Raw genomic sequence first — 27,233 nt, 5'->3', positions numbered from 1 at the left:
GAAAACGTGACCCTCTGCCGTCTCCTCTCGCGAGGTGGCGCTGCCGCCATAGTTGGCCTAGTTGGCCTAGGGTGCCTCGATGCCAGCGCCGCCAAGCTCGAACGATTGACGTAGCCGTAGAGGTACCAGCCCCCCGAAATGTTTAGTTTGTGTGTACATATATACACGCACATATACAAACGCACGCACGAATGCACATATAAAGTATAGGACCCCCTCGATCCCTCGAAATAAAATCCTGACTACGCCCGTGGCTCGAACAGCTCAAAAGTTCGCGTGCAAAAGCGCATTACCTTGCAACAAAAAGCGGTACGATGTTTTTGAGCACGCATGTGAAGTTTTCTCGCGGAGGCCGAAGGCAAGAAATGTTTTAAAGGGTGTTTAAAGAAAACGTCACGCACGTGTGGTAGACAATTCTGTGAGCACATTTTGGCTGCCAAAACGAGACGAATAATGGATGTTGCCAACAGAATTATCGTGCCTGCAATTATGTCAGTGACCGTTGACCGTCATTCATCACTAAACGTCGTTCACAGCAGCTGCACGTTTTCGATATATGCAGTGCAGACACGTAAATTTAAACGCATTTGAAATGTTCACATGCGCACATCTTATGCATAGCTTATTTTTACGATTCATACCGCAAACTTGACAGCTGCTTCGTAGCAGGAAATCTGCAAGTGGAAAAAGATGTAAGATGCACGAGCTTCTAGATAAAATTTATTTCGTACAAGGGAATGGATGAGCAATGGCCAGTGGCAGCAGGAGATGAGTGCTGGTTGTTGGAGCCTTGGGGGGCTGAATTCAAAGCCACTGGAAAGGCAACAAGTTATTAAGAGTAACAACAGGTTATTTTTATTTGACTAGCTAATCACATAAGATGACAAACTGGCAAAGTAATTATTCACACATTGCAGACTGTAATATGACAGCACATTTTTTTCTTTATCTCTTCATACTACTCAGGTTAATTTACTATAAAACAGAGCTTATTACATGTACAAAAATAATTTCACATTCCTCACGCGTCGACTAAGGATAATCGAACAAGCAACATATTGCGGGCGCTAAATGCTATAGCTATCCCAGCTGTCTTATAAGCGGGAGCGCACGGTGTTTTCGCTTACTACAAAACAATGAACACCAGAACATCAATCGACTTTACATGAAAAATCAGAACGCCAACAAAAAATAATAATAAAACGGAGCAGAGAAAAGCCATGGTGCAGCGGGCCAATTGCACCGGCTAGTATTTACTCTGTTCTGAACACACTTTTCTGGAGCCGCATAATCATAACAATCATACAAGCAACAAAGAGAATTGAGCGAGTTGGTAAGCGCTACACAGACGTGTCGTCCTTTCTTTGTACCGCGTCTGTGTCGCGCTGCACATATACACCAAAAATTGTACAACTGAACAATATCTCATGCCAGGCGTACGCATTTCAGCGTCTACAGAAGTGTTAATCGAGATGAATGTCGCTTTCGTTTAAACAAGTCGAACTCACCTCTGTAAAGAAGGCGAACGGACCTCGCGTATCCTGGCCCCTTTCGGAGCCGGGCGGTGTCGTCCGTCCGCACGGCACCCCGTGAAAAGCTTTGCCACCTTCCGTGCGATTTGCGCAGTTTGGTGCGCTGCAACCCGTCATACTGCAATACAAGTGTCAAAATGATCTGCTTCGTAGCACTTCACCGAACTCATTAACTTATTGTCCTCGAATACCGTACCTGCAACCAGGAGCCGATCGTTGCTACGCGCGTTCGACGGTCCGCTGATTGCAATTTCGATGGCACTGACAGAAACAAGTCGGCGCCGTGTCCGTAAAGTTGGCTTCGGAGCGCGCGATTGATCATTTGACGTCATTTTGCGCCACGTGATCGCGCTCGGTGAATAGCAGTGCGAGCGGTGCCGGAAAAGGTATGCGCAACTCTGCTCCCTGCGGGAGCATATACAGGAACACTAGGCCGATAGTGTCGCGCTTGCCACCCCGCGGGCGCGACAGAAAGGGGCCAGGTGCCGAGGCGGAGTTTGACAACTGAAAGTAATCTAGTAACGTTTTTCGCCCCCTTCCTCCGCGCAGCGCCGTTGAGGTGACTCTCGCCGTTACCGTCCACTCCGCCCTCGCCATCGATCCCTTCTCCCGCTGTCGCGGCACTGCCGCGGTGCTGGCGGCGGGCGCTCCTTGCCGTGATTCTCGCGCGTGATCCACGGCTCTCCGCTCCTCCGTCTCCGCGACGCGTGGCTGTACGGCTCTCAGCCGTGTGTCTCGCTTCCCCGTTTGCGGGGCGCGTTCCTCAATGGCATTTGTCGCCTCTGGCAGTGCTTGCGCCTGGCTGTCCTTATCCTGCCTCCACTCTTGCCCTATTCCTCCCCTTACCTGGCGCAGTGTCGCTGCGGTGACTCAAAAGTACTTTCCACCCCAACCTTGTGCGGCTACATTGAGGCCTGTTTGTGAGTGAATGAGTGCGTGACCTCTACTCAATACCCCTTTTCTCCACCCATTTCCTCATCCCACCTCAGAAGAAACATTGAATAATAATTGCTAATGTCCCCCCTCCCCACCTCTCCGCGGCGGTGACCCACTATAATGGCAAAGCCTATAGCGCAATTCAAAAAAGACAGGGACGTGACAGAAGCACAGGATAGCGCTGTCCTGTGTCTCTGTCACGTCCCTGTCTTTTTTTTTTTAATTGCGCTAAAGGCTTTGCCATTATGAGTAAACCGTACCAACTAGCCCAAGAATCAGCCTTGTTGACCCATATAATATGGCGCGTTGACGGAGCGCCGGCTCGATAGCGGCGGATCGCGGTGTGTGCCGCCCAATCCGAAACGCAGAACCGCCTCCGCTTGGCACAGCGTGTTCTGTATGCGGTTGCCTGTTGAGCATGTGTTGGCGGGTTGAAGCAAGGTTGCCTGTTGTTGAAATAAGACAGCAGCTGCGCTCAAAGATCGTATTACCGAGAAGCGTAATCGTCGGCCATTTTTTTTCTTGTAACAATTATTCGACCGATTATACAGGAACAATTACAACAATAGACATTTGGAAGAATACTTCTTATCAGACTAAATTTACTCTTTCTCTATGATGTCCCTCTAAATACTGCGCTGCGAGAGCGGGAATATCAGAAATCTGCTTTTGCGGTTGCCGCATACTTTATTTAGTCGGGACAATTTGTTTTGGCCATGAGCTCGCCGACTGTTAGCAATAAAAGGTCATTTACGTTGCGCCATAAAATCGAGTGGCCATTTACCTACATGCAGAACGTCGCAGAACCGCACTGTGCGAGCGCCAGCCCAGCTGACAATGACCGAGCTGCGACGTCGTCGGCGCTGGATCAAAACATCTGCTCAGTAGAAGAACGCTCGCTGCAGCTCGCGCGCCGTTGATCTGCTTTGTGCGCCGCAGCACCTGTCGCTGAACGCGTCGTGTGCGTATGTATTCACGGTCATGCCGCACGAGCGAGCGTACAGTGTTGCACGAAGAGCATCCGATGACCCGTCCGCGTTTGCGGCGACCTGGAAACAGTGCCGACGATTTGGAACCCAAGTCCGCGCGCAGCGCTGCAACGAAGACGCATGCGTTCGCGCATAGCCGCAAGGGGAATTGAGGAAAACAATTGTCCCAAAGGATTTCGCCGCCGGAGACACAAGACGTGCAGCTGCAGCAATAACTATGGGCATGGATTGTAAGCGGATAGGGCGGAAGAAATGCGGTACGTTTTTGCGACGTTCGCCAAGTTCCACTTTTTTTTTTTGTTCATTTAGATGCGGAATTCGATGACACAATCAAGAAGCATGGCTACTAGGCGCATGTATGCAAGAAGGGATATTGGCACGTGTCGAGTTCGTTAAAGATCATATGGTGTGTAGTCTCTTTGCTATGTGGGAAAACGACGGGCGGCCAAGTGCAAAAACGCCCCTGTACCGTTCATCGCATGCACGATGCAAAAGCATTCCTCTATAGCGACCCCGCAGTTGTGAGCTTATTATACTCTGTGTGATCGGAGTATAATTTTTACTCCGTGCGGGCGGAAATTTTCCGTGGAACCTTGAGCCTTTTCTTTTTTCTGTCTTTTTGAATATTTGAGAATTAAGTTCATTAATTCAGACTAATTGCCTAATTAGGCCAAATGAAAAAAAATAATTTGTTTATCTCCAAGCAATGGCAAACAAATGAAAAAAAATAAATTTGTGTATCTCCAAGCAATGGCAAACAACATTCCCTTCCTTCTGTCCAGCTTCGTGGCATTCGCATATATGTTTAAAATCTGCGAAAGTTAGCGGGGACACTCTGTATATAGCCACGATACGCTGTGCCTCGAAACGGCCTGACGAGCAGCTGTGCTGTTTTCAGAATCAAGACTCACATGCTCGCACATATGCGCATATTGACACGTGTACTTCTTTATCTTTATCGGGCGACCACTTCTCTCCGCCTAACAAATGTTATCGCACCGCGCAGGACACGCCTGCATGTAAAAGAAGTTTCTGGAATGTTATCGACAGTTACGTCCACTGTCTTTCACCGCAACTTGTGTTATCTGATTACATGTGTGCGCGACGCGAATAATGTGGAACTTTGTGGAAGGCACGCGGGCCCCAGCGATTGCTCTGGAACATTCGACGAAAAGCCAACGCGCTTGACCCGCTCATCAGATTTTCGACGACTGCCGATCGTGTTCGCCGCTACCATCCTTCTTTGAGTGTAGCCTGTTTTTGAGGGCACAAGTTCGCCCAATAAAACGCTCGTTTCGTTAATCACAGTTTTGCTGCCTTCTCAACCGTCACTACCACGTGACAATATGATCTGCCTATCTGAAATTAACAGAATAACTAAGATTGATGAAACCAAGAGTTCGACAAAAACTCGTCTGGTCGGGATTGCTCATAGTCAAGGGTAAAGCGCACGCCGGCCAAACCTAACGTCTTGGTTTCTTTTCTTTTAATGTTTAATGTTTTTGGAACAAGGCGGTGGCCTTGTTCAGACAAACACATAAGACAAATACGTAACTTCGTTGTTTGTTTCGTCTTTTTTATTGTTTTAATATTTATATTTTCGTCATTTTTATTCTTATATTATTTGTCATATATATATATATATATATATATATATATATATATATTCCCGAGCCCCCTCCGGAATTTTCCGAGAGCGATGCCGAAGCTTACTCTCCCCCCCCTCCTTAAAGTGTCATTACCAGAGTGTTCTGTCACTAACATCATTTAGTTGGTTTTTTTTTAGTTGCCTCTACATTATCACTTAAAATATTATTGCGGCGGAACGCTTAATGTATCATTGTTGGCGCGGACGTGCACGGCTGTTAATTCATGTTTTCGCGTCATTTCTGCTCATTCTGACAATAGGAGGACAAGCGCAATAAAGCACCAGCGGCGGCTACCTCATCCGTATTTTCTCACTTCAACATTTTTTTTTTAATTTCCACTGTGAACACCATGCACAGACACAGTATATGTAATTATACGGGGTGTCCCAACTATCATGTAGCAAGATGTGAAAATATGCAAATGTCACGTAGCTACACAGAACCAAGGTAATGTTGTTTGCCGTCGCTTGGAGATACTCATATCTCTTTTGCATGCTGCATAATTACATAATTAGTCTTAATTAATTAATGCACTTGTCGAATGTTTTAATTAGATGCAAGTGTCAATGAGAAAATTGTAGAGCAACATGAAAAACTCCCGATACAGATTTATGTTGCTCAATACGTGCTTCATAAAAGTGCTTTCCCAAGCGTGAAGGAAGCCCGCGAATATATGCAAAGTGCCTCGAGCGGCCACGGCAATTTTTCATGTATTCGCGGGCTTCTTTCAAGCTCGGAAAAACGCTTATGTTGCATGCGTTGAGCAACAGAAAACTGTATCGGGAGTTTTTTATGTTGCTCTACAGTTTTCTCCTTGACACTTTTTTTCATTTAATTATAATATTGGAAAAGTTTATTTTTATTTTATTTGTACATATTGCATCCCTGTTGAGCTGTTGCAGAAGTGGGTGTGAAAAGCAGAACAATGACAAAGCATAGAGGCAAGATGAACAATACAGACCAAATGAAAACATGAATTACCTATTCAATAGTCGCTAAAGATAAGTTTAAAGGAAGAGAACGTGTAGGACCATGCAAAGAATTCCAATATTCAATTACACAGGGAAAGAAACTGTATTTAAAAAGTGTCCGTACGGGCAAAATATGGCGCGAGGTTTAGGTGATGGTGACTTCTAGTATTATATGGTTTAGCATGGAGTTAGATAATTAATTATCTGAAGAAATCCGGCATGAGGGGTTAACACAGTGCAGAAACTTTTGAGATTCCGTGTGTCGGCGATTTCAGTGCGGTTGCCAGCCAACAAATCGAGGATTCCAAACACAGCATAGATGAAATTATTTGTAGTCCTTGATTTCCTCTATGCTGTCCTTGGTGTCATTGCTAGCGTCTTAAGGTTTGACTAATAATCATCGGGCCCCCCTGTTTCCTTTCTTCTCGTTCGTTATGTATATACCGTATACGTGACAAAGCATTTTTTTTAAGTACTTGTTAAATAGCAACTGATTCATTTTAAGCTCGGAAAACGAGTAGTAAACGTGCAGTGTACATGTAAACCAGCGCTAGAGCAATGCAGAGCTGCTCTTTCAATTTTTTTCCTTTTCAATGAAGCTAAAAAGCCGACGACGCGCAGCGCTGTAGAAGGCACGGGGTTATTTTCCTCTAGTGATGTGCATGTGCTCTAGCATGTGCTGTAGCATTCCAATCACGAGAGCTCTACTAAACCATTCATCAAATTACAAAAGTATTTATACCGATAATAACGTGTTCTAGAAGCGCGGTTTTTGAGCGGGTCTATTTTAGTCGCGGAGGCAACGGCTGTCGCGCTTCGCTGATCTGGGCGGATACTCTTTTCTAAAGTTGTATCCGACTATAATGCTCCTCGATGGCTGGCCGGTTTCAGCTCAGCAATAAATGTGTTTAATAAATTTTAATAAGCTAGGAGCTACATTTCGGTTCTTTGACTACCACGGACTCATCCTGTTCAGAAATTATGACGAAAAATTAAATTCTATCATAGTTCACTGAAATATCCAGCGCGTAACGATCACGCCGTTAGAAAATGGAAATAAACTGTAACGCACTCATGAATTTAAACCATAAACAGGCCGTAATAACAAACATTGTACTTTAAGCCCGTGCTCCGGCGCGAACAAAGAAGTTATGTGCACCATCGAGGGCGTAACTCCAACTAACTTCTCTATCAATGTTTAGCTCGTTCTTGAAACCAGTACATTAAATAAAAATGATCTGTTCCAGCGCTGGGATGTAAAATAGGCACCGTATTATTAATTTAAAAACTTGAGTACGCTCAACTTGATCTTAAAAAAAAAAAAGAAAAGAAGAACGAATCAGATCATAGCTGTCTGTCCTCGCTAACGCATTTGGCACAGACAACTTTGTGGCTATGAAGGGAAAGCTACGGAGGCGAAGCGCGCACAAGTGAGAGAACTTTTGAAAAGAATTCTGCGTTTCAGTACACGTTGATTTAGGCTGGGGAAGAGAAAACATAACCATCTTATTAGCAACTGATAAGACAGAACACGCCACTGAGTGTAAAAGTTTGCTTATTCTGCGGCTTTTCACTTCCGCTACTTCCGCTTTTGTGCAAACGCAAAACCGTCGCAAGTGGAACCTGCGTCGATTCAGCGTCTGTTCCGAGCAACCAAAAGCACTGTCAACGCTGCCGGACTACAGCTTTGCCTTCGGAAGGTTGTCCGCGAGTCCGTTCCTCCGTCCCTCGAAACTATCGCTAGCTGATATCAGTGTCGCTCAGTGGCGTAGCAACAGGGGGGGCCGTGGGCCCCGGGTGCAAGAGGCTAGCGGGGGGGGGGGGGGTGTCATACACGTCTGAAGACACCCCTCTTTCCGCCGGCTACCCCCAGGGGGGGGGGGGTGACAGAAGACCTATGGGCCCCGGGTTCCAGACGACCTAGCTACGCCACTGGTGTCGCTCTTTGTGCGATTGCGATAACATTGAACGCATGGAGGAAGGAAAAAATTGAGTAGCCATGATGTCACTTTTTGTGAAGCTTATTCACAAAGAGTGACGTTGGGGCCCCTCCTCAGTTTTCCTTGCTCCGTGAGCGCACGTGCACCCAACCATTACAAAGCCGCCATTGTGGCCCGAAAACATGGCCGCTAAAGCAAAAGAAAAATAAAGCGTAAAAAGAGGAAAACCTACACGTCACTTCCTCCACATTTTTCACGCGGAGGGTTAGCCAACGCCTCCTCTACAAAGGCGTTGGGGTAGCACATGCACCACGACATGCACCGACCAGGGAAATCATTCGCGATTTGGCGGCGAACATGTCGCCAGTTGGCAACGTTTCACAACAGCTGTTTCGAAAGCGGGCCGAAATAGGAAGTACACCGTTTCTGTGCTAGCATGTGTTTTTCGAAGCAGTAAAGCGCTTTTGCTTTCTTTATGATTTTTTAGTCTGCCTATTCATGACATTCACTGCGGTTTCTGAGGCCTCGTGACGGTACTGCAACCGCTCGTCTCCGTATGTTTTCACTTTCGAAACTCATGAGCCACGCAGCGCGCACGCAGCGAGTGAAGGACTACGTAGCTTCACACTGCCATGGTCATTGTGCCGTCAAGAGGCGGTGATGGTCCAAGTTCCTCGCTTTTGCTTGAGCGTACGTATACTTACACCACATTTTCTTTTCCTTCTTTCTTTCAAAGGTCTGACCTTGTTAAGATTGTGCCCATCGCGTTGCTAGCAGAGTGACGTGAACGGTGGACACTCGTCGCCCACAAAGGGAGAGCTACTGCTGGTTTGTGGAAAAGTACGAATGCGCGATCTTGTTGAACCAACCCTGAGAACAATGCACCTAGGGGCATTACGCCCCCGAGCTCTTTGTCTGCTAGAACAAGAACGCAGTGATTTTTAACGCGATAGCGTTAAGGGCCGCGTGTCGCTAAAAGGCTGATGTCGGCGTGGGACGGCGCTTGGCGTAAAATCATTCCGAACCACAACCACGTAGGTCCTCCGCTTGGCGCAGAGGCGCTTTACTGAGCTAACTGAATTCCTCAAAGCAAAATACGCCAGAAAAATCGTAAGCTGCCACCTAAACACAACGTACAGACATCACAGCGTCGGAGTTTAATATGAATATACCTAAAACATAATTATGTTACGCGGGAACTGCCCGCACCGTTCCTTGCAACAACACCATCGCGCTCGCCTCCGCGCATACGCAAGAAACCTGCGGTTGTCGGGAAGCGTGACAAGTAGTCGGGGATATTTTATATCTATCGCATTTCACTCTCAAGGGCAAAGCTTAAGCATCTTCCAAAGTTTTCACCAACGTTGTTTAATTTTGCTGTAGAGTTTTTGTTAGAGGTGACCCCCTGTCACAGGATTTACTAGTTCAGCTGTTCTTGTTCAAATATTTAGGCTAGGTTAATCTGTTTCTGTAAATCTACGCACTGTTTGCTGGATTGGAGAATAGTAACTGGAACACTTGGGAACCACGGAATATCTGGTCATACATTGCTGACCAATATTGCTATATGTCGTGTCTAATTAATGATAGCTTACGGTACAGAACTTGAGAGCATTTTGCTGACTTCAGCTCAGCACGAACATACAGAGCTATCACTTTACCTTGTGTGTGTGTGTGTGTGTGTGTGTGTGTATATATATATATATATATATATATATATATATATATATATATTATGAAAGACAACACGAATAATTCCCCATCATCTTCATGAGTTGGCAGCACATTGCAGTGCTTCAATGCTTTCTTATTGAACATAACGATCATTGGAGGTACAGAAGGGTCCACTGTTTAAGGGGACACTTCAGTGCAGAGTATGTCCAGATTTTCCTCTCTTGAAAGACTACAACTGGCTATATTTGCAGATAACTTGTGGTTGGCAGCTCCATCTCATTGCTTCTGCAGCCACTTGCAGGTGGGGCACAAGCACAATGCGAGCTGCACATCTTAGTGCTTTCTTTAACAGTGGACATCACTGTACCTGTCTATTGTGCCTGGTCAAACTGTTAGAAATCTTTCTTATTCAACACCTTTCTTCTGTAACAAAAAAGATATAGAAATAAAAGAAGACAGCTGTTGTCTCTGTCAAGGTGATGTTTTGTTGAAGGCATCGCTAGCCCTCCTCCATCTTGTCTTCACTTGCAGAAACTGTAAATTCTCTGAATTGAGACATTACCTCTAGATGGAATTCTTAAAAAATACAACTTAGTTGCACACTGGCATTGAAATGCATACTAGTGAATTTTTTTTCACTCTCTCTCTTTCCTCATTTGTGCTGGTTGTTGGGAAGCAGCTATCCTGACATCTGTAGCTTCACGAGCATGAGCCAACTGATAGTGGCACAAGTGGAGAAGGTAGCTGATAAGTGTCTGCTAGCTCACAAAGGCCTTCCTGCTCGTCACTCCTGAGTTACCTTCGGTGGCAGCTCGTAGGGGAGGAGCGACACTTCGTGGAACGGATGAAACATGTTGAACAGTCAGTATGTCAGGGTTTGTTTGACCGAGAAAGTGTCAGGTACAGTGACACCCTTTACTCTTAGTTGTTTGTTTTTTACATTGATGTGTATCAGACAACCTAATTGCCGTGACGACATGTGCATTGTTACTGAACTTTATCTTTCTGAGAATAGAGATAAGCAAGTGCGTGCAGCGTGACTGTCTACTTGACAAAGTCTCACTGTTTGGATTTTCTTTTGATGTCATGATAGTGAACTAAATTAAGCTTACTGTAGAGCAGAGTGCTGTCAGCAGCAATGTCTATTCTACAGTTGTGCATTTTCCAATTTCATCACTCCATCTAATTCTGCAGCCAACTGCAATTCAGATTCCTGCCCTCAGCCTCCGTTGTTACCCTAAGGAGCCACCAGTTACATGTGTGCTGTGCATTGTGTATTCTATCCAAGTCCATCTCTTGATCTCGACTTCAGCTTGATTGTCATTTTGCGCTAATTGCATGCCTGTGCTATCCACTGTTATGTTACACCTGCAGCTTTCTCTTGCACAACAGATTCTGGTTTTCACTGTTCTTTTTAGCCTGTTCAAGCTTTCGAAATAATGAAAGGAAATGCAATCCCTCTTCTCAAAACATGGAGCAAACAATTAGACTCTTTCCATTGAAGATGATGGCCAATTTATCTACACTGTATCTTTCTTTGCTATTACAAGAACCATCAACCTGACCCTCCTATTTCTATACATATAGTGCTGGGACTGTTCAGTATGCTTTTGTGTGTGTGTGTGTGTGTGTGTGTGTTTGTGTGTGTGTGTGTGTGTGTATTAGCATCCAGCTGTACCATGGTATTCGTGTTCTCCTGGCAGCTCTCAAGTATGCACTTAAATCTTTTTGCGAAAGCTATTAATGCATGCCAAGGCATTGAATGTGCATTCATTCCTTGCTTTAAGATGCATACATGCATTGGAGTTGCCCCTAGAACATATCACATCCAGTCTGCCAACTGGTCATGTATCACATCACATGTGTCTGCATCCTGTTCTAGCTGATTCACAGAATTCAGCCTCAAATTGTCCTTCGTTGCTTTCTTAAAGTACAGGCAAGCTGCAAGTAGTAATTGATGGCAGTGGCTAATATTAAAAGCAATTGTCATCTGCCTAAACTCTATAAAGATTTGTGTCGGCAGATTTGTTATGTAGCAGAAACTGCTCGCTTGAACTAACTTTTGAACAGAACTTATTTCTTACAATTTTCTTGGATGTGCTGTAGTTAAGAATAATTAGAACTTTAACCTCACATTTCATTGTGTAGGCTACTGCGTTGTCTGCTTTGACATAGTTGAAGTTAGTACCTGCAAATTATTCCTGAGTTTTAGGAATGCTTGGAACAAGCATGAATACTAAATTGACATTGGAAAGATGAGGAATTGTGCAAATGTTAGTACAAATATGTGAATATTTTCATAGGTGCCTCACAAATAACAGTAGTCAATATAACAGCATTTGTTTGCTGTGCTATAAATTATTTTTTATTTTTGTAAATGTTCTATCTGAAGTGCATGATACTGGGTGAATGTTGGGATATGTGCAATAATAGGGATCTTTGTTTAACACACTTTGACATGAACCTACAACTAATAAATATAGTTGACTAAAGCTGCTTCCTGTACTTATTCTTTCTTTATTTGCACTACCTTGCATTCCAAGAAATGCTCTGCTTGCAATAGACGTAGTGTTATGAATTCAGAGAGTGAATAAGATGTACCATATTTCTCGAACTATAGTTCATGGAATATACATGTTCAACAGGTGAAATTTTGTGTTGTGTGGACTACCTAAAAGTGGTGCTATACATGAATAAACTTTAAATTGTAAGCACCCTTGAAATAAACAAGGCCAAACTGTACATGGATCATTTACTGTGCTAAAACATGTTGTGAAAGGGGTGTACAAATGTTCAAAACTTTCAAATAGCAAATCGAATATTATCCAATTCAATCAAATAGTCACTGTTCGCTACTTCAGATATTTTCAGAATAGTTTTCAAATACTTCACATTGCCAGCTGCAAATGATCAAACATGAAACTGAAGCAATATGAATTAATTTCACCCCTGCCACAGAGGACATAAAGAATGGGAAGTTAACATGGAACAGGTGGTATCGCTCTGGAAGCCAGACTTTTCTAACTAAACTGCTATTGTTCGCGCTCAAGTTTTGCTCAGACCCGACATCTGGCAATGGGTATAGTTTGCTACTATTCACCAATGCTGTAACTGAATGTTTTCTTGTATTTAACTTGGAATACGATTGATTGTAACATTGTTTGATATAATTAATTACATTTCGTTTATTTTCATCCTAAAGACCCGGAGGCATTACATAAGGGAGGACTTTAATCCTTGTGACAATGTTAGAACAAATGTACAGTACAGTAAAGAAACAGCAATAAACAAAAACAAGCCAGGAACAATTGTGAAAAAAGGGGAACATCGTGTTAGAGTAAGGGTAGGTGGTATCGGTGATTAAGCAATGTGGTTATTTAACATTTCGCGGAACGTTCTACAGTCAGTGCATGACATGATATCTTCTGGGAGATGGTTCCAATGGGTTATTGGTGTTGGGGAAGAATGAAGTGTTCATGGCAGATGATCGGGTGTTAATGTTTGCTATGAGATGACTCTGGCTTAAGTGAGAGGATGTACGTAAGGGTGGATTTAGTAGGGAATGCCTGGAGTGTGGATGGTAATAAAAGGTGTGAAGCAAGCAGAGACGAGAGATGATCTGGCGGGAAGCAAGTGATGGTAGTTCAAGTGTATGTTTTAGTGCAGTTATGGTGGTTTCATGAGAGTAATTGAAAGTTATAAACCGAGCAGCGCGATATTGTATTGCTTCTAAGTCATAGGTAAGATATGATTGGGAAAGGTGCCAGATAGATGACATATATTCTAACTGCGGACGTACGAATGTTAGATATGCTAGCTTTTTTATTTCTGGTGATGCAGCTTTCAGGTTACATTTTAAATAACCAAGGGTACGTGAAGCATTACAACAGATGGTGTCAATATGAGTTGCCCATGATACTGTCGATGTCATGTGAATGCCGAGGTATTTGTAAGACGGGGCATGATTGATAGAAGCTGAATTTATTGTGTAGGTGTGACTGGTTAAGCTGTGGTTGTGGGTGAATGACAGCTTTGCATTTAGTAAGGTTAAGTGGCATGAACCATTTCTCGCACCATACTGTGATGAAATCGAGATCCTGTTGTAGTGTGGTTATGTCATTTGAGCGTTTGATAGGGGAATATAGGACACAGTCATCCGCGAAAAGACAATTTATTCTTAATGCTAGCAGGTAAATCACTGATGTAGATGAGGAAAAGTAGAGGCGATAAACCAGCGCCTTGTGGCACACTCGATGTTACACTGCTATGGGATGAATTATATAGTAATACTTTCTACAGTGACCATCCTAACTAGAGAATAAGGGCTTTTTTCACTCTGCCATTACTACTGCCGGCTTGCATTTCCATTATCACCTCACACACTATCACACATGTGCTAGTGGGCTTACAAGGATGCTTTTCAAAACTTTATTCTGATGATGCATGATCACGCATGCTTCAAAGAATCATGCTATTTGTTTATAATGCTCCATTAGAGGCATTCATAAACCATACTTCATAATGTGCAGTGGAATGTCGAAAACTTGCTAATGTAGCAAATACTGGAATCTCAACATTGTGTATATTAATGGTAAAGTCGGTTGTTGATTATTTGAAGACCATTCGAAAAGTATTCAATTTGATTAGGATTTGCTTTTGGCACAACTTGATTCGTATTCAATTCAGTCTTCAAAATTACTGTTTGCGTTCCTCTACAATAAATTTATTGCTTACCAAATGCGTACGGATTGCAGACAATTTTTAAAAGAAAGATGTGCTCACCTTGCGCCCGCAGTTTCTCACCAGTTCAGGTCCAGCAGTCAGATGGGGAGGCCGCATTTGGTTTGTTTTGCTGAAGAGCGGGCTGCATTGAAGGAGCAGCAGTGGGCCGCGTGTCGTGCATTTGGCCGAAGAAAAGGCGGCATTTAATGAACGCTGCTGGGAACTCGCTCGAGAAAGGGCTCATCGTCTATGTATACCGACCTCGCCATGAGATGCACAAGGCTGAGGTGTTATGACAACGAAGAGCGGTGGATCCTTTGCTTGTACCCCTCTTCAGAATAGTGGAAGGGTGGTCAATTTTTAAAAATTTAATCCCATATTTGGTTCTTGCAGGCTATAGTCTGAAAAATGTGCAATTTTGTCTTAAAACACATATCTACAGTCCTTGCCAATCTGGCCTCATGGCTCACACATTTTCTTAGAGGCCATTGCCGCAGCAAAGAGGAAAGTGAATACAGTTAACCAAAGCAAAGCAATCCGTATCGTTGGAACATGCTTATTCCCACTTTCTTCCACATTGTGTACAGTAAGAGGACCATGTACCACAGCAGCCTTTGTCTTTTTTGTATTGTCTGAGTGCTTATCTCAGCACTGTAAGATTCCACAATGCCAATACTGCACCTTTACTGCATGGATAGGTTATCTCGGCCAGGTTGGAAGGTTGCCCAGAGAAGCGTTGTTCCTATCGCCCTGCATTTTATCATCTGCTTCCTGATAGCACAAGTGGCTGTTGTCTTTCCTGAATTCATTCCTGACCAGTCGAACTTGCCGGCTTTGTCTCGTAAAGTTGGCTTGCTCCGTGTGATGCCTGACAGCAGTGCGTCTTTGATCCTGGAGTGTGAGCGATGCTCCCATGTGTGACATCGCAGGAAGTGGTATGGGAAAAGAAAGGTCATTGCCCTTTTTCCTGTATTAGAGACTTCTTGCCTTGTTGTGGCAGCTGCATGGATAATACTACAATGCATTCTCTAGAACTTCCTGTATTGAGCCGGATGAAAACCATACAGCCAGGTGTTTTGCGGTTCTGTAACATAGAATGGCTAAAAATGTTTTCATTCATATTGTTGTGTTGCAGTGGAGGAGTTTCTCATAATGGCTGCTGTATCGACATGCACATACTGTTTACAAGGAAAAGAAATCTGATTATGTTCCATCTTTTCATTTAGAATTCAGAAAGGAAAGAATGAGTTCCGCTCCTTGCAGAGATTTTTGTTCATAGTCTCCCTTACGATTATAATGGAAAATGAAGGCATTGTTGTCATTGTTACAAAACTTGATTCGTTAGGTGTAGTATTTCCGTCTACTTCAAGGTTGCATGACTGACTGCTTGTTTTATTGTGAAACAGTACTTGTGCTTTTGCAGGCATTGCTGTAGAAATTGTAGAAAGTACATTGCTTACTTATAAGCAAGTCTATCAAATTCACATTTGTAATGTTCATAGTGTTTTGCTTGTTCATTTACAGCTATGATATATCATGTTGATTTTGAACTGTTTTCTTGGTTGTCATAAGACTAAAAAGGAAAAAAAAAAACATGATTTGGCTCCCCTGGTAGCCTGTTCAACAAATCATTTTTATTTACCAAAAAAATATTTGAGTACAATTATGGACATGTATTGATGGAAATTTGTATGGACGTTCGGAGGCAGGGTATTTGCACGAAAAAATGAAGATTCCCCAGTTATCCACATCGCTGATATGCCATATTTGGCGCAGATGCATGGCTTGTAGGAAGTTTCTCTATTTTTTTTATTCATTTGTGCTACTCATATTAAGCATGGCTGACCTGATCGACAGCTGCAGATATTATACTGTCAATGAATTTGACAGCGACTTATCCACCCAAGAAAAAGCCTTTTCAATAATACACATCAATTGCAGAAACATATAGGGTAAGGCAGATGATATTTTCAGTTTTTCTCTCATCCATGTCCTTTGACATTGACATTTTAACCTTTACATAAACTTGGATAACAGATAAAGGACATGTGCCGCACTTTTCAGGCGACCGTTCAGAATACCTCTGTCGTGAGGGAAGCAAAGTTGGTGGGATCGCCATTTATTTCAAGGTTAATTCGTGTCATGAGATCCCTGAAAACATCTCGGTTATGACCACAGACACTGAGTGTCTAAGTATGTGCATTAGCGAATTGTTAATAATTGCATTTTATCGTCCACCCAAGGGGCATAAAAATTGTTCTTTCCACTTACGGTTCAACAAACTGCATAGCAAAACCAACTAGGCTTACTGCGCACAGCACATCTGTAGATACTTGTGCATCGAATGTAAGCCCATACGAATAATTTGGGATTCTTTCCTCTGACTTAAGCGATCACCTCCCTGTATTTTTTTCTTCATTTAATCCAATAAAAAATTAACAATTAAAAACCTGAAAACTGAGTGACTAATAAATGATGAAACGAGGGAAAAGTTTTTTTTTGCATAGTTGAAAAAATTTATTCTCAAGACATCTATTGCACAGAAAATATAAATGATGCATATGGTACATTCATAAAGCTGCTTCGTGCTAGCTGTGACACTCTGTTTCTGGTAAAAATATCTTATAGCAATAAAAGAAAAGCAAGGGAAGCTATGAGTTACCTCAGATTTGTATTATTGTATCAAAGTAAGGAACAAGTTAAATCATGACTTTGTAAGCACGCAGGTCCCTGATACATTCAAGCTATATAAAAGCTACCGAAATGCCCCAACATTCGATCTAAAGAAAGCAAAGCACCAATATTATGAGAAAACATTTCAAAGAATTCACGACTAATATAAGATATGGGCCATGATGAACTTGCTTACTTTGAGGGAAGAAAATACTAATGTCCCTGAGGAGCTTACCATAAATAGAGAAGCTTTGCGTGAGGAAAGATTGGCTGATGATATGAATACTCATTTTATTAATGCTGGTTCCTGTGTTTCTTCTTGTGAAACAGAATGCGATGATGGCCCTCTCGATGTAAATACAATCTCTCAATCTATCTACATGCAGCCTATGGACCCAGTAGAAATATTAAATGTAATAAAGCAATTAAAGAATAATGTGGTGCTAAGGATCAACGAAATATGCCCAGCTGAAATAAATTTAGTTGCACTGTTAATTTGTGGGGTACTTAGTGACATCGTTAATCTTTCTCTGGAAAAAGGTGCTTTTCCGAGCCAGTTAAAAATGGTGACAGTTACTGTGATTTGTAAAGGTGATGGTGTAAATTGCTTGTCGAACTATCATCCCATATCTGTACTTTCAACAATATCTTAAATTTTTGAAGCCGTTACTTATGAAATACTCCTGGTATTCTTTGAAAAACGTAGACTAATAGCTGAAAATCAAAATGGTTTTCGAAAGCACAATTAAACTGACCAGGCTCTAGTAAATGTCAAAAACAAAATAGTCGAAAATATGGAGAACAGGGAATATACACTTGGTTTGTTTTTAGACCTCGGCAAACCTTTTATTCTATACAATTTGATTTATTACTAGACAAATTATCCAGGTGTGGAGTCCGAGGCATTGCTCTTGAGCTTCTCAGAAGTTACTTATATGATCGTTCTCAACTTGTAAAGAATTATGGAGCATATTCAAGAGAAATGAAAAATAAAACAAGGCGTCCCTCAAGGCTCCGTACTTGGGCCACTACTATTTATCATCTTTATAAATTCTACTCCTGTTTCTACTCCTGGTACCCCTGAAGTCACATGTATGCAGACGACATGAATATATTTTTTTCCTCCCATAATCTTACAACGCTTGAATGCGACAACAACTCGCATATTATTTATCTTTCCAGATGGTTAGAACGGAACAAGTTGACATTAAATGCCTCCAAAACCACATAAATGCTATTTCTTCCTACAAACAGACTATTGTACAGAAACACTATGATAAAAATTGGAGAAGGCCTAATTAAACATGTTGAAAAACAAAAAAGATTTCCTGGTTTACGGTTTCAAGACAAACTAAGTTGGACTACACATATAAACCACCTCATTTCAGACCTAGCACATACCACTGAATGTTTGTACAGGATAACCCACCTTATACCACTTTGGCTAAAGCAAACTCTTTCCCTTTTCCCTTTTCTATTCCAAACTTACATATGGTTTACTAATCTGGGGTACCACTACAAAAGCAAATTACAACAAACTTGATACTTCAGAAGTAAAATTTACGGTCTTTTGAAAATTACTGTGGTAAAGTACGATTAAGAACGGCTGCTTTATTTTAAAACATGGTGTACTGTGGGCTGACCAGTTATATTATTTCAACCTATTGCAATTAAGTAGAACTTGTTGCTAGGTGAGTTGGTTGCGATCTAATGAATAAATTGTTGTGCTAACAGGAAAATGAAGACTTAGGAGGGCAAGTTAAGAAATGATAGGTCGAGCGCACAACCTATAATTTCTTACTTGCCCTCCAAAGACTTTGATTTCCTGTTAGTGCAACAATGTATTCGCTATTGCAATTAATACACAAAAGATGAAATAATTCCTAGCTATTGTATGTGATTCCCGAACGACACTCTCCCAAAATACGGATTTAATACAGACAACAGAAAATGGCATATCAGATACCTTATGTGTTAAATATATTCTAAGAAAAATTGGATTTCACTACCACTATAAAATTTTTCAAAAATAACATTAAAAATTTTATACAGTAATCATTTCTAAGTTACAATACACTCATCAGTTATGTTTGCTATGGTTTTATGCACTTTTGATATATTTGGGTTGTGTAAATATATGAGCGTGTGTAATGTGTATGTGTGTATACAAATATCATGTGTTGTATGAATATGTCTGCATGAAATAAAACACAGATGTGTTATATATATATATATATATATATATATATATATATATATATATATATATATATATATATATATATATATATATATATATATATATATTATCATAAGAAGCCAACAAACATTGACATCAAGAACAACATAGGGGAAATTACTTGTACTTGCTAATTGAATTAAAGAAATGATAAATTAATGAAAATGAGATCAGACTCATGACGCCTGTGGCAGAAAAGATGTTCTATATCAGCCGCCGAGGTTTGTGAGTGGTGGCACTAGCTAACACTCCCAGGGTTCTCGCAGGAAAACATGAGTACCCAAGAAAGTGGATGGGAAAACGGCGTCGCAGTAGTTCAATTGGTAAAGCATCACACGCATAATGTGAAGACGTGGGATCGTTCCCCACCTGCAGCAAATAGTTTTTTCACCCACTTTCATTTCCATTAATTTCTCACTTCTTTAATTCAGTTAGTAAATACAAGTAATTTATCCTATGTTTTCATGGGTGCCAATGTTTGTTGGCTTCTTATAATATGATTAATAAAAATCGGGTTCCTCAGTTAACCCCCTTCCTTCTCGTGTGTGTGTGTGTGTGTGTCTATATATATATATATATATATATAGGTGCGTGTGTGTGTATTCTATGCAGTATGTCAACAATATATAGACATGCATAGACACTGATACTGTTTCTTATATGTTTAAAAGTGCAAAATGATTATGCTCTATGTTTTTCTGTATTTTTCATGTGATGAAAGCATGACTGTGCATTTCATTTTGTTTAAACCGCGTGCCAAACTGTAAAGGGTCAGAGGTTTTTGTCAAACATTTTAACCTTTTAGCCTCTGCCCCTATAGCAGGCTATGTAATAAATGTTGAAAAATAAACGTGCAAGAAAAATGTTATGCTCACACATGGGTATGTGCTCACAGAAGGTGTGGACCGAAGAATTATGCAAAGTAGTCTAACGATTTTGCTTAAAAGGAAGCTTTAGCTCAAGACCAACTCTGATTTCCCTATTCAAGTAGATGTAAAATTAATAAGTTAAAAAAAGAATAGAAGCACAAAGTTTACTAATGCCGAACTCTGCTCCAGAAACACATATCGCATTTCTGTAATATGCATATCTTAGAGCAACTAAATTGTGACAAATTTCCAACTCGCATGATATTGCTATAATGTTTACAAGCGCTTTGGGAAAGTCCTCACAAATTAGTGGTTACTTAAGGGTGGTGTGTAGTACATCAATTTTGTCTGCTTCAGGTATATTATTAGGTGCATTTTGTAGATTGCAATGTCATTTTTTTATTGCTGAGTTAAGTTGCAAACTTGATGCTTGCGATTTGTAAAATTTTGTGATTTTCAACAATTCTTGTAAAAGAAATGAAGGCCCTAAGTGAAAAATCAGTTTCCCTGAGTAACTAAATTCTAACTTTTCCTTTTAAATGCAATAAACCTTATCAAAATGAGTACAGTAGTTGCCTATTCTCCATTCCCTTTGTATTTAATTGGGAGCTCCCAAGCTAAAGCTTTCCCTTAATAAATGTTTTCTACAAAGCTAAGCTACAAGGATCCTTGTTGGGCTGCTTTTTATGTCAATGACAGTCTACATTGAAGCACATTTACATAAAATGCACTAAGTATCAATCAGTATTGAGTTACAAAATTGTGCATTTCTAATGCCATGCTTATTGACACTGAGTGGCAAGCATAATTTATCTGCAGAAAATGAAGTTACATGGACTGAAGCTAGGATTTGGTTCCGTGAGCATTGACTACTTAAGTAGTTGAGCTTAGTAGTCCTGTTAGGTTTGAATGTCTAATTTTATGAACATCAAGAAATGGAGGAGTAGTGTCACTTGATGTCTCTGATTTGAGTGCTTACTAGCCCCTCTCCTGTACTTAGCTAATCAAAGTAGTTCAGATGAATTCTATATGTGCATTCTGATGGTTCAGAGCTGTGACGTCATCTTAAGGTGACAACGAAAAGGGAAATTTCTTCACAAGCTCCCTTATGTCATTGTCTACTAGACGTTTTCTTTTACTACTAGGTTCCTTACTGAATGCAGTCACTTGGGCAACAAGGGATTGCAATGTGTTTCTTCCTGCCATCTCTGCAGGTGACTGCCTCAACGATGACTCCGGAGAGCCTGACAATGCACCAGAGCAACCTCTAAGTGGCTTCAAACGACTGTGTCATGGAGCCCGTAACCAGTGCTGTTCACCACAGCGCTGGAAGAACCGGATTCCCATCGTCAAGTGGCTGCCACACTACTCCCTGCTGGACCTGCACGGCGACTTTGTGGCCGGGATGACCGTCGCTCTGACGGTCATCCCACAGGGCCTGGCATTGGCTGTTCTTGCCGGCCTGCCTCCGCAGGTCGGTTCTTTACAGTTTGCATAATCACATGTACTAAAGTGAACCTTCCTTTGAAGGCAGGCAGTTAGGCTTTGATGCTTCTGTGGTTGGGCTGTGGAGAGAAGTTGCGGGTGAGAAGGGGTGTTGAGTAGAGAAGGTTGCATGCCAACATTTGCCGTCATGGCAGGTTGTACACCTGTGGTTGGTCAGCAGCGCAAAGAATGTGCCTTATGTTGTGTGTGGGTGCACTTGGCATTGCACACAGCTGTGCATCTCACTGTAATGCCTCTGCTTGTTCAGCAAATGCAGCCGTGCAACACACAAAAAACACTGCTTCAGCTAGACGAAACAACACTGTGGCAACAGTATAGTTCAGAACAGTATAACATTAGCCTATTTAGACTTTCAGCTTAAAGTTTCTACACATCTTTTTTTATAAATGCTTTCACTGTGGCAGTGCTTTTGGCCTCTTGACACCTTTGCGGCCTGACCATTCAGTGAATCATGCACCTTTAATCCTTCTCTTGCTCCAAAGAGATGGTGCCACAATATGTGCAATCAGAAGCAACAAAAGTGCTTTTTGTGCATTGATTTTTTGCAAGGATATCGCTTCTGCACTACAGGAAAGATTTGCATTTTCACACCTGTTTAAAAGAAATAACTGCCTAAATTTACAGATTACCCATACCACAGTGAATATGTTTATAGCACAATGCATATAAAATTGACTGTGAAAGACTTATTGAGTGCGCACTTCTCATTTATGTTCTGCATTGTGTACTCCAATCTGCCCAGCAATGAATAATGAAATATTGCTGTGATTAATGGCTGCACTAGTGGTTAAATACTGAATACAGACAACCTTAATTTTGACCAATGGGTGTTACCAGCTAGAGCTAAGAGACGTTTTCTCACTTTTATGTGCAACTAGATTGGTGCACAAGTAAAAAGCCGAATGTGTCTGTACAACAATTTTGTTGCTTAAAATCACCTTTAATGGTGTGTAATGGTTATTACGTGTAGAGAATTACATTAATGTCCAGAGTCCAGCATGGCACTTCTTGAAATCTTCTATAGTAATGTCTAATGTGAGGAGAACGGCATGAGAGGTGGAAAAACTAAGTGTGGGAGGGAATCAATATATTTATAAGGAACCTGAAATGATTTCGACAATTTTGTACAAATGTACTGAGACACGTTTAAGTGCTTCGTATAAAGTGTGTCATTTATTATAAGGCTTTAAAAATTTGCATCACTAGCGAAGGCAGTGGCACTGCTCCCCTGAGTTTTCAACCACTTGTTACAATCTACGTAGTTCAATGGCTACCCAGGTAGTGTCATCAATAATTTTTTCGACGTTATGGAGGTCAGATGTTGTTTGTAATAGGCAGTTCAAATGTTGGTTAAATTGTTTATATAAAAAGAAGTAACAGAAAGAGAATACACAATGACAATTTATCACTACACTTAAGCACTTCTGATGCACAGCAAGTGTATTCTGCTTGTGTTACAACATGCATCTTGTTCATGCGAGCTACGCAGTCAAAATTGGTTTCGAGGTTTCTTTTTGCGAGGACCATGAATCACCCTTGTTGCACTGTGGGCTGCAAACGTAGCATCTGGCGACATGTCAAGCTGCGACATCGTGTCCCTGTGTGACAAAAGACGAGCGGAGTGGATGCAGCGCATCAGGCTGTCCGTATCCGTCCAGCGCCAAGATCTATGCGTTTGCAGCCTTCACTTCACGCCAGAAGATTACTACCACAATAGAGAGTTTTAGCATGTCCCATATTGTGGCAAACGCAGGCAGACTGGTCATTTTTCCAAATGGACGGAGGCACAAACGTGAGTGGCTTGCAGGTTACAGCTACCTGGTGGCGCAGAACTCAACGGGACAAATGCAGAGCTATTATAGCAGCAACCAAGTGTGTTCCAACTTTCTGCTGGTGTAAATTTTCAGCACCAGCATAATCATGAACATGTATTTCTAGATGTTTAAAATGTTTTATACTCGGCTACAGCAATATTAGCTGTTCGGTTTATTAAGCTCTGCATCACCAGATGGCTGGACTGTGCAGACCGCTCAGGCCACTCATTTACATCTACACTAAGACTCTTTCAACACAGTGGCAGTAGTATGGAGGGGCTTTTGTTTATGCCTCCGCCCATCCATCAAAACTTCTAGCTTGCCTATGTTTACCGGAATACAGTGCTGGACTTGCTCGGCACTTTGACAGAACGCTCGCAATGAACACTGCTTGGGGACCATCGGCCAGGTGGCTAGTGGAGAGGTTGGAGAGGCGTTACCCGCTTTCTCCAAGACAGTGCAAGTAAAGGACATGTCACGTCATGATGCAGATCATAAGAAACCAACAAACACTGACACCAAGGACAACATAGGGGAAATTACTTGTCCTTAATAAATGAAATAAGGAAACGATAAATTAATAGAAATGAACATGGATGAAGAAACTTGCTGCAGGTGGGGAACGATCCTACAACCTTCGCATTTCACGTGCAATGCTCTACCAATTGAGCTACCACGGTGCCATTTCCCCATCCACTTTCTTGGGCATTCATGTTTTCTAGTAGAACCGTAGGAGTGTTAGCCAGCGTCACCACTCGCAGACCTTGGCGGCAGATGTGGAACATCCTTTCTGCCGCAGGCGTCACGAGAACGTGATCTTTTTGGGTGAAGGCAACTGGTCAATAAACCCACACATGCTACCTGAAGGCATGAATGTTGCTGGATTCAAGACCCTCGTTATGTAATAAACGAGAAGAAAGGGGGTTAACCGAGGGGCCCGATTTTTATTAGTCATATCATAAGAAGCCAAAATTTGCCATGTGGCAAGCCACATGGCAAATTTGGCTTGTTTTCTGAAAGTTCTTGGACACCGCCCTCTAGGGAGTGTTCTGCCTCAAGAATTTTTCAGATTGGTTCATTAATAGCCGAGGTAGAAATATTTCAGTGCCGCGAACCCATGATTTCAAAAGGCGAGTGTCACTGCCAACATAGACACTCTCTCCATTTGCCCCGTCTAGCCTCTGCAAACAAAATTCCTTCCCTGCATTCTCCTATACCGGAGCTGGAGAATCACATGACGCATACATCATGGGCCCGGCCTTCTTTTCTTTTCTCGTGCTTTTTTGCTGCACGGCGTACTTCTGCTGAAGATCTTCCACGTGAGCTGTTTCATTTGTCTTGTTTTGCACAGCCCAAGTTCTGTTCACTGTGCACGAGAACGCCTTTCTAGCGGTATAAGTCAGTGCTACACGAACATTGAGGCAAACCCAAGCTGATCACAGTGCATGATCGCACGCTGGAACATGGTAGAAAATGGCAGTTTCGCTCTCTGCGCGCATGACTACATGACATAGGAACAATCAGAGGAAACGGAAGTACATCTCTCTTGCTACATTACCAAGTAAAACAAGGACATGCAGACAGTCAGTTTGTAGGTTTTATTAAAGTCATGGGACACTGGAAGTGATGTCACAGCTCAGCGATGTACCTAGCGCACTTGCACGATTGGTGTCGACTCTCCGGTTGGGGGTGGGGCACCCGTGAGGAGAAGGGCAAACATCATTAGTTTAAAATTTCAGCTCTTTCTGTGGCACGCAGCGATGTAGTACTTATCAGATACGATCATTAGCGCGCATTGTATGTACTACACTTGTCAGCACAAAATGACCAGACCTGGTGAGGGGCCTTTGAAGTAAAAAGTTTAAATCTACTGATCTAAGCATTAATTTTTTAAAAGAATAGTTGCAAGTTGTAACCTATAAGAAAACTAACGTGCCAATTGCTTGACTCTCTAGCTCAGCGTTAAAAATCAACTGCTGGTCAATGCCGGGCAAACTGCTGGTCAATACGTCGGCTTTTAGCAAGTTCCAGGCGGCGGCACTCTTTTATAACTGCATCCACCATCGCCACATTGTTGCAAACGAGCAAGTTGAAGGCGTCATCGGCAATGCCTTTGAGGATGTGGGAAACCTTGTCTGACTCAGTCATGTGTGCGTCAACTTTGCGGCACAGAGCCAAGACGTCCTGAATGTACGTGACATAGGGCTCTGTTGACGTCTGCACACGGCCGGAAAGCACCTTCTGCGCGGCAAGTTGGTGACCGTAGGGGTTGCCGAACAAGTCTCGAACCTTTTGCTTAAGTGAATCCCAACTGGTGAGCTCACCTTCGTGCGTCCAAAACCAAATTCGAGGTGTGCCACCGAGGTAAAAGGCTACGTTTACGAGCATGATAGTAGGGCCCCACCAGTTATTGCGGCTGACGTGTTCGTACAGGTTGATCCAGTCATCGACGTCTTCCCCATCTTTGCCCGAGAATACGCCAGGATCACGGGGAGTGGGGAGAGTGATGTAGGTCGTCGGAAGTGGCAGCAGGTGTCGGAGGCGGCGGAGTCGAGTTGTCGTCGCCAGGAGCCATGAAGGAAGGCTCGACGTACCATCCACTGCGAAGCTCCGTGACGAGGTACAGGGAACGTCCACCTCCACCAGATATATTACGTAGGAAGATGCAGATGAAAAGCTATATACAAGTATATTTACGAAAAAATATGCCGCGTGCACTTGGCCAAGAGGCAACAGCCCGCGCTAGCCTCTAATCGTCGTCATCGCCTTCACACTGCTCGCTTCTTCGTGGTCGCAAATACTCTTCCGTAGCAATATCACAATTCTGTAAATTGTACCTTATTCATACATCTAAAATGAAGAAAATTGATGTAGCATAGAAACATACCAAAATTAGCCAGTGGGACTTTCGCTAAACCCTCGTAAACATTGTAGCAATTTCATATAAGCTGTGTATACTAACACATCACATTCATTTGCTTCAAGCGCTAACAGATGCAGTTGATGGAACTATAATACCTCTTCTTGGTGTAGTCTTGTGCTTGTAAACTTGTCTGAAAACTTACTATGATTACTTACCTGAAAACTTACTAAAATTTTTCTCAACTTTTGCAAAGCATTTGAGGCCCTAGTTTAATATTCTCAGTCCGTAGAATCTGGATGTCTCCATAAATGCAAGAAAATTTTTTTATATCAGTTGAATTATTATGTTATGAGAGCATTTCATCATTTTACATGTATTGAAGTAGGTAAATGGGAATTGGTTCTGAGCTAAAGCGTCCTCTTGAGCCCCGAAAATGGCCCTGTTATGGCATATCAAGGTCTCCTGGAGGATTGCAGTGAGAAAAAATGATCATTGAGCAGCACATCACTTGCCCTGTCCCTCACACTGTGTTTCGTTCTTTAGTGCAATTACCTACCCGATTTCAAATTCTAGCTTAAATAAAGAAAGAAAAAAAACTGTCAGTGCGTGATTCTGGCCTTGTATTGGTGTGGCAAGCTCCCGCCATAACAAGGATGGGCCCGGTTCAGCTTGCCATTGGTTGGTTCTAACTCACAGATAATGTTTTCGCTCCACTGTGTGTGAGTGCTGAATTCTGAATGCTGCAATTGGGCTAGTGCCACCACTGCACAAAATTGCTTTATGTGTATGCAATTACAGTACTTAGCTCCATCATTGGGAGAGTGGGATTAGGCATCTAACAGAGAGTTACTGCAAT

General features: G+C 42.3%; 1 protein-coding gene and 1 long non-coding RNA gene across 12 annotated transcripts in view; one reads left to right on the top strand and one right to left on the bottom strand.

Annotated features, from left to right (window-relative positions):
• Positions 1–27,233, top strand: part of LOC142589514 (sodium-independent sulfate anion transporter-like) — a 562,847-nt gene that overhangs the window by 327,571 nt on the left and 208,043 nt on the right. For 8 of the 11 annotated variants that reach the window (XR_012829867.1, XR_012829865.1, XR_012829863.1 and 5 more), the window contains exon 2: positions 21,409–21,668. Coding sequence is in view for 3 of the 11 variants with exons in the window: in XM_075700919.1 (XP_075557034.1) it covers positions 21,409–21,668 (260 nt within the window). In the remaining 8 variants the exon portion in view is untranslated. Of the gene's footprint in view, positions 1–3,291; positions 3,715–8,336; positions 8,708–10,473; positions 10,592–21,408; positions 21,669–27,233 lie in introns of those variants that run through there. The other 3 variants (XR_012829870.1, XR_012829868.1, XR_012829869.1) reach the window with 3 other exon arrangements.
• Positions 740–1,964, bottom strand: LOC142590849 (uncharacterized). The gene is made up of 3 exons (XR_012830237.1): positions 1,729–1,964; positions 1,509–1,650; positions 740–813 (listed from the first exon to the last, which is right to left on the bottom strand). It is a non-coding gene; the product is annotated as an uncharacterized LOC142590849 (long non-coding RNA).

Source organism: Dermacentor variabilis, chromosome 8, assembly GCF_050947875.1.
Source record: "Dermacentor variabilis isolate Ectoservices chromosome 8, ASM5094787v1, whole genome shotgun sequence".
Taxonomy (NCBI): Eukaryota; Metazoa; Arthropoda; class Arachnida; order Ixodida; family Ixodidae; genus Dermacentor; species Dermacentor variabilis.
This window is presented reverse-complemented; position numbering and strand designations above follow the sequence as displayed.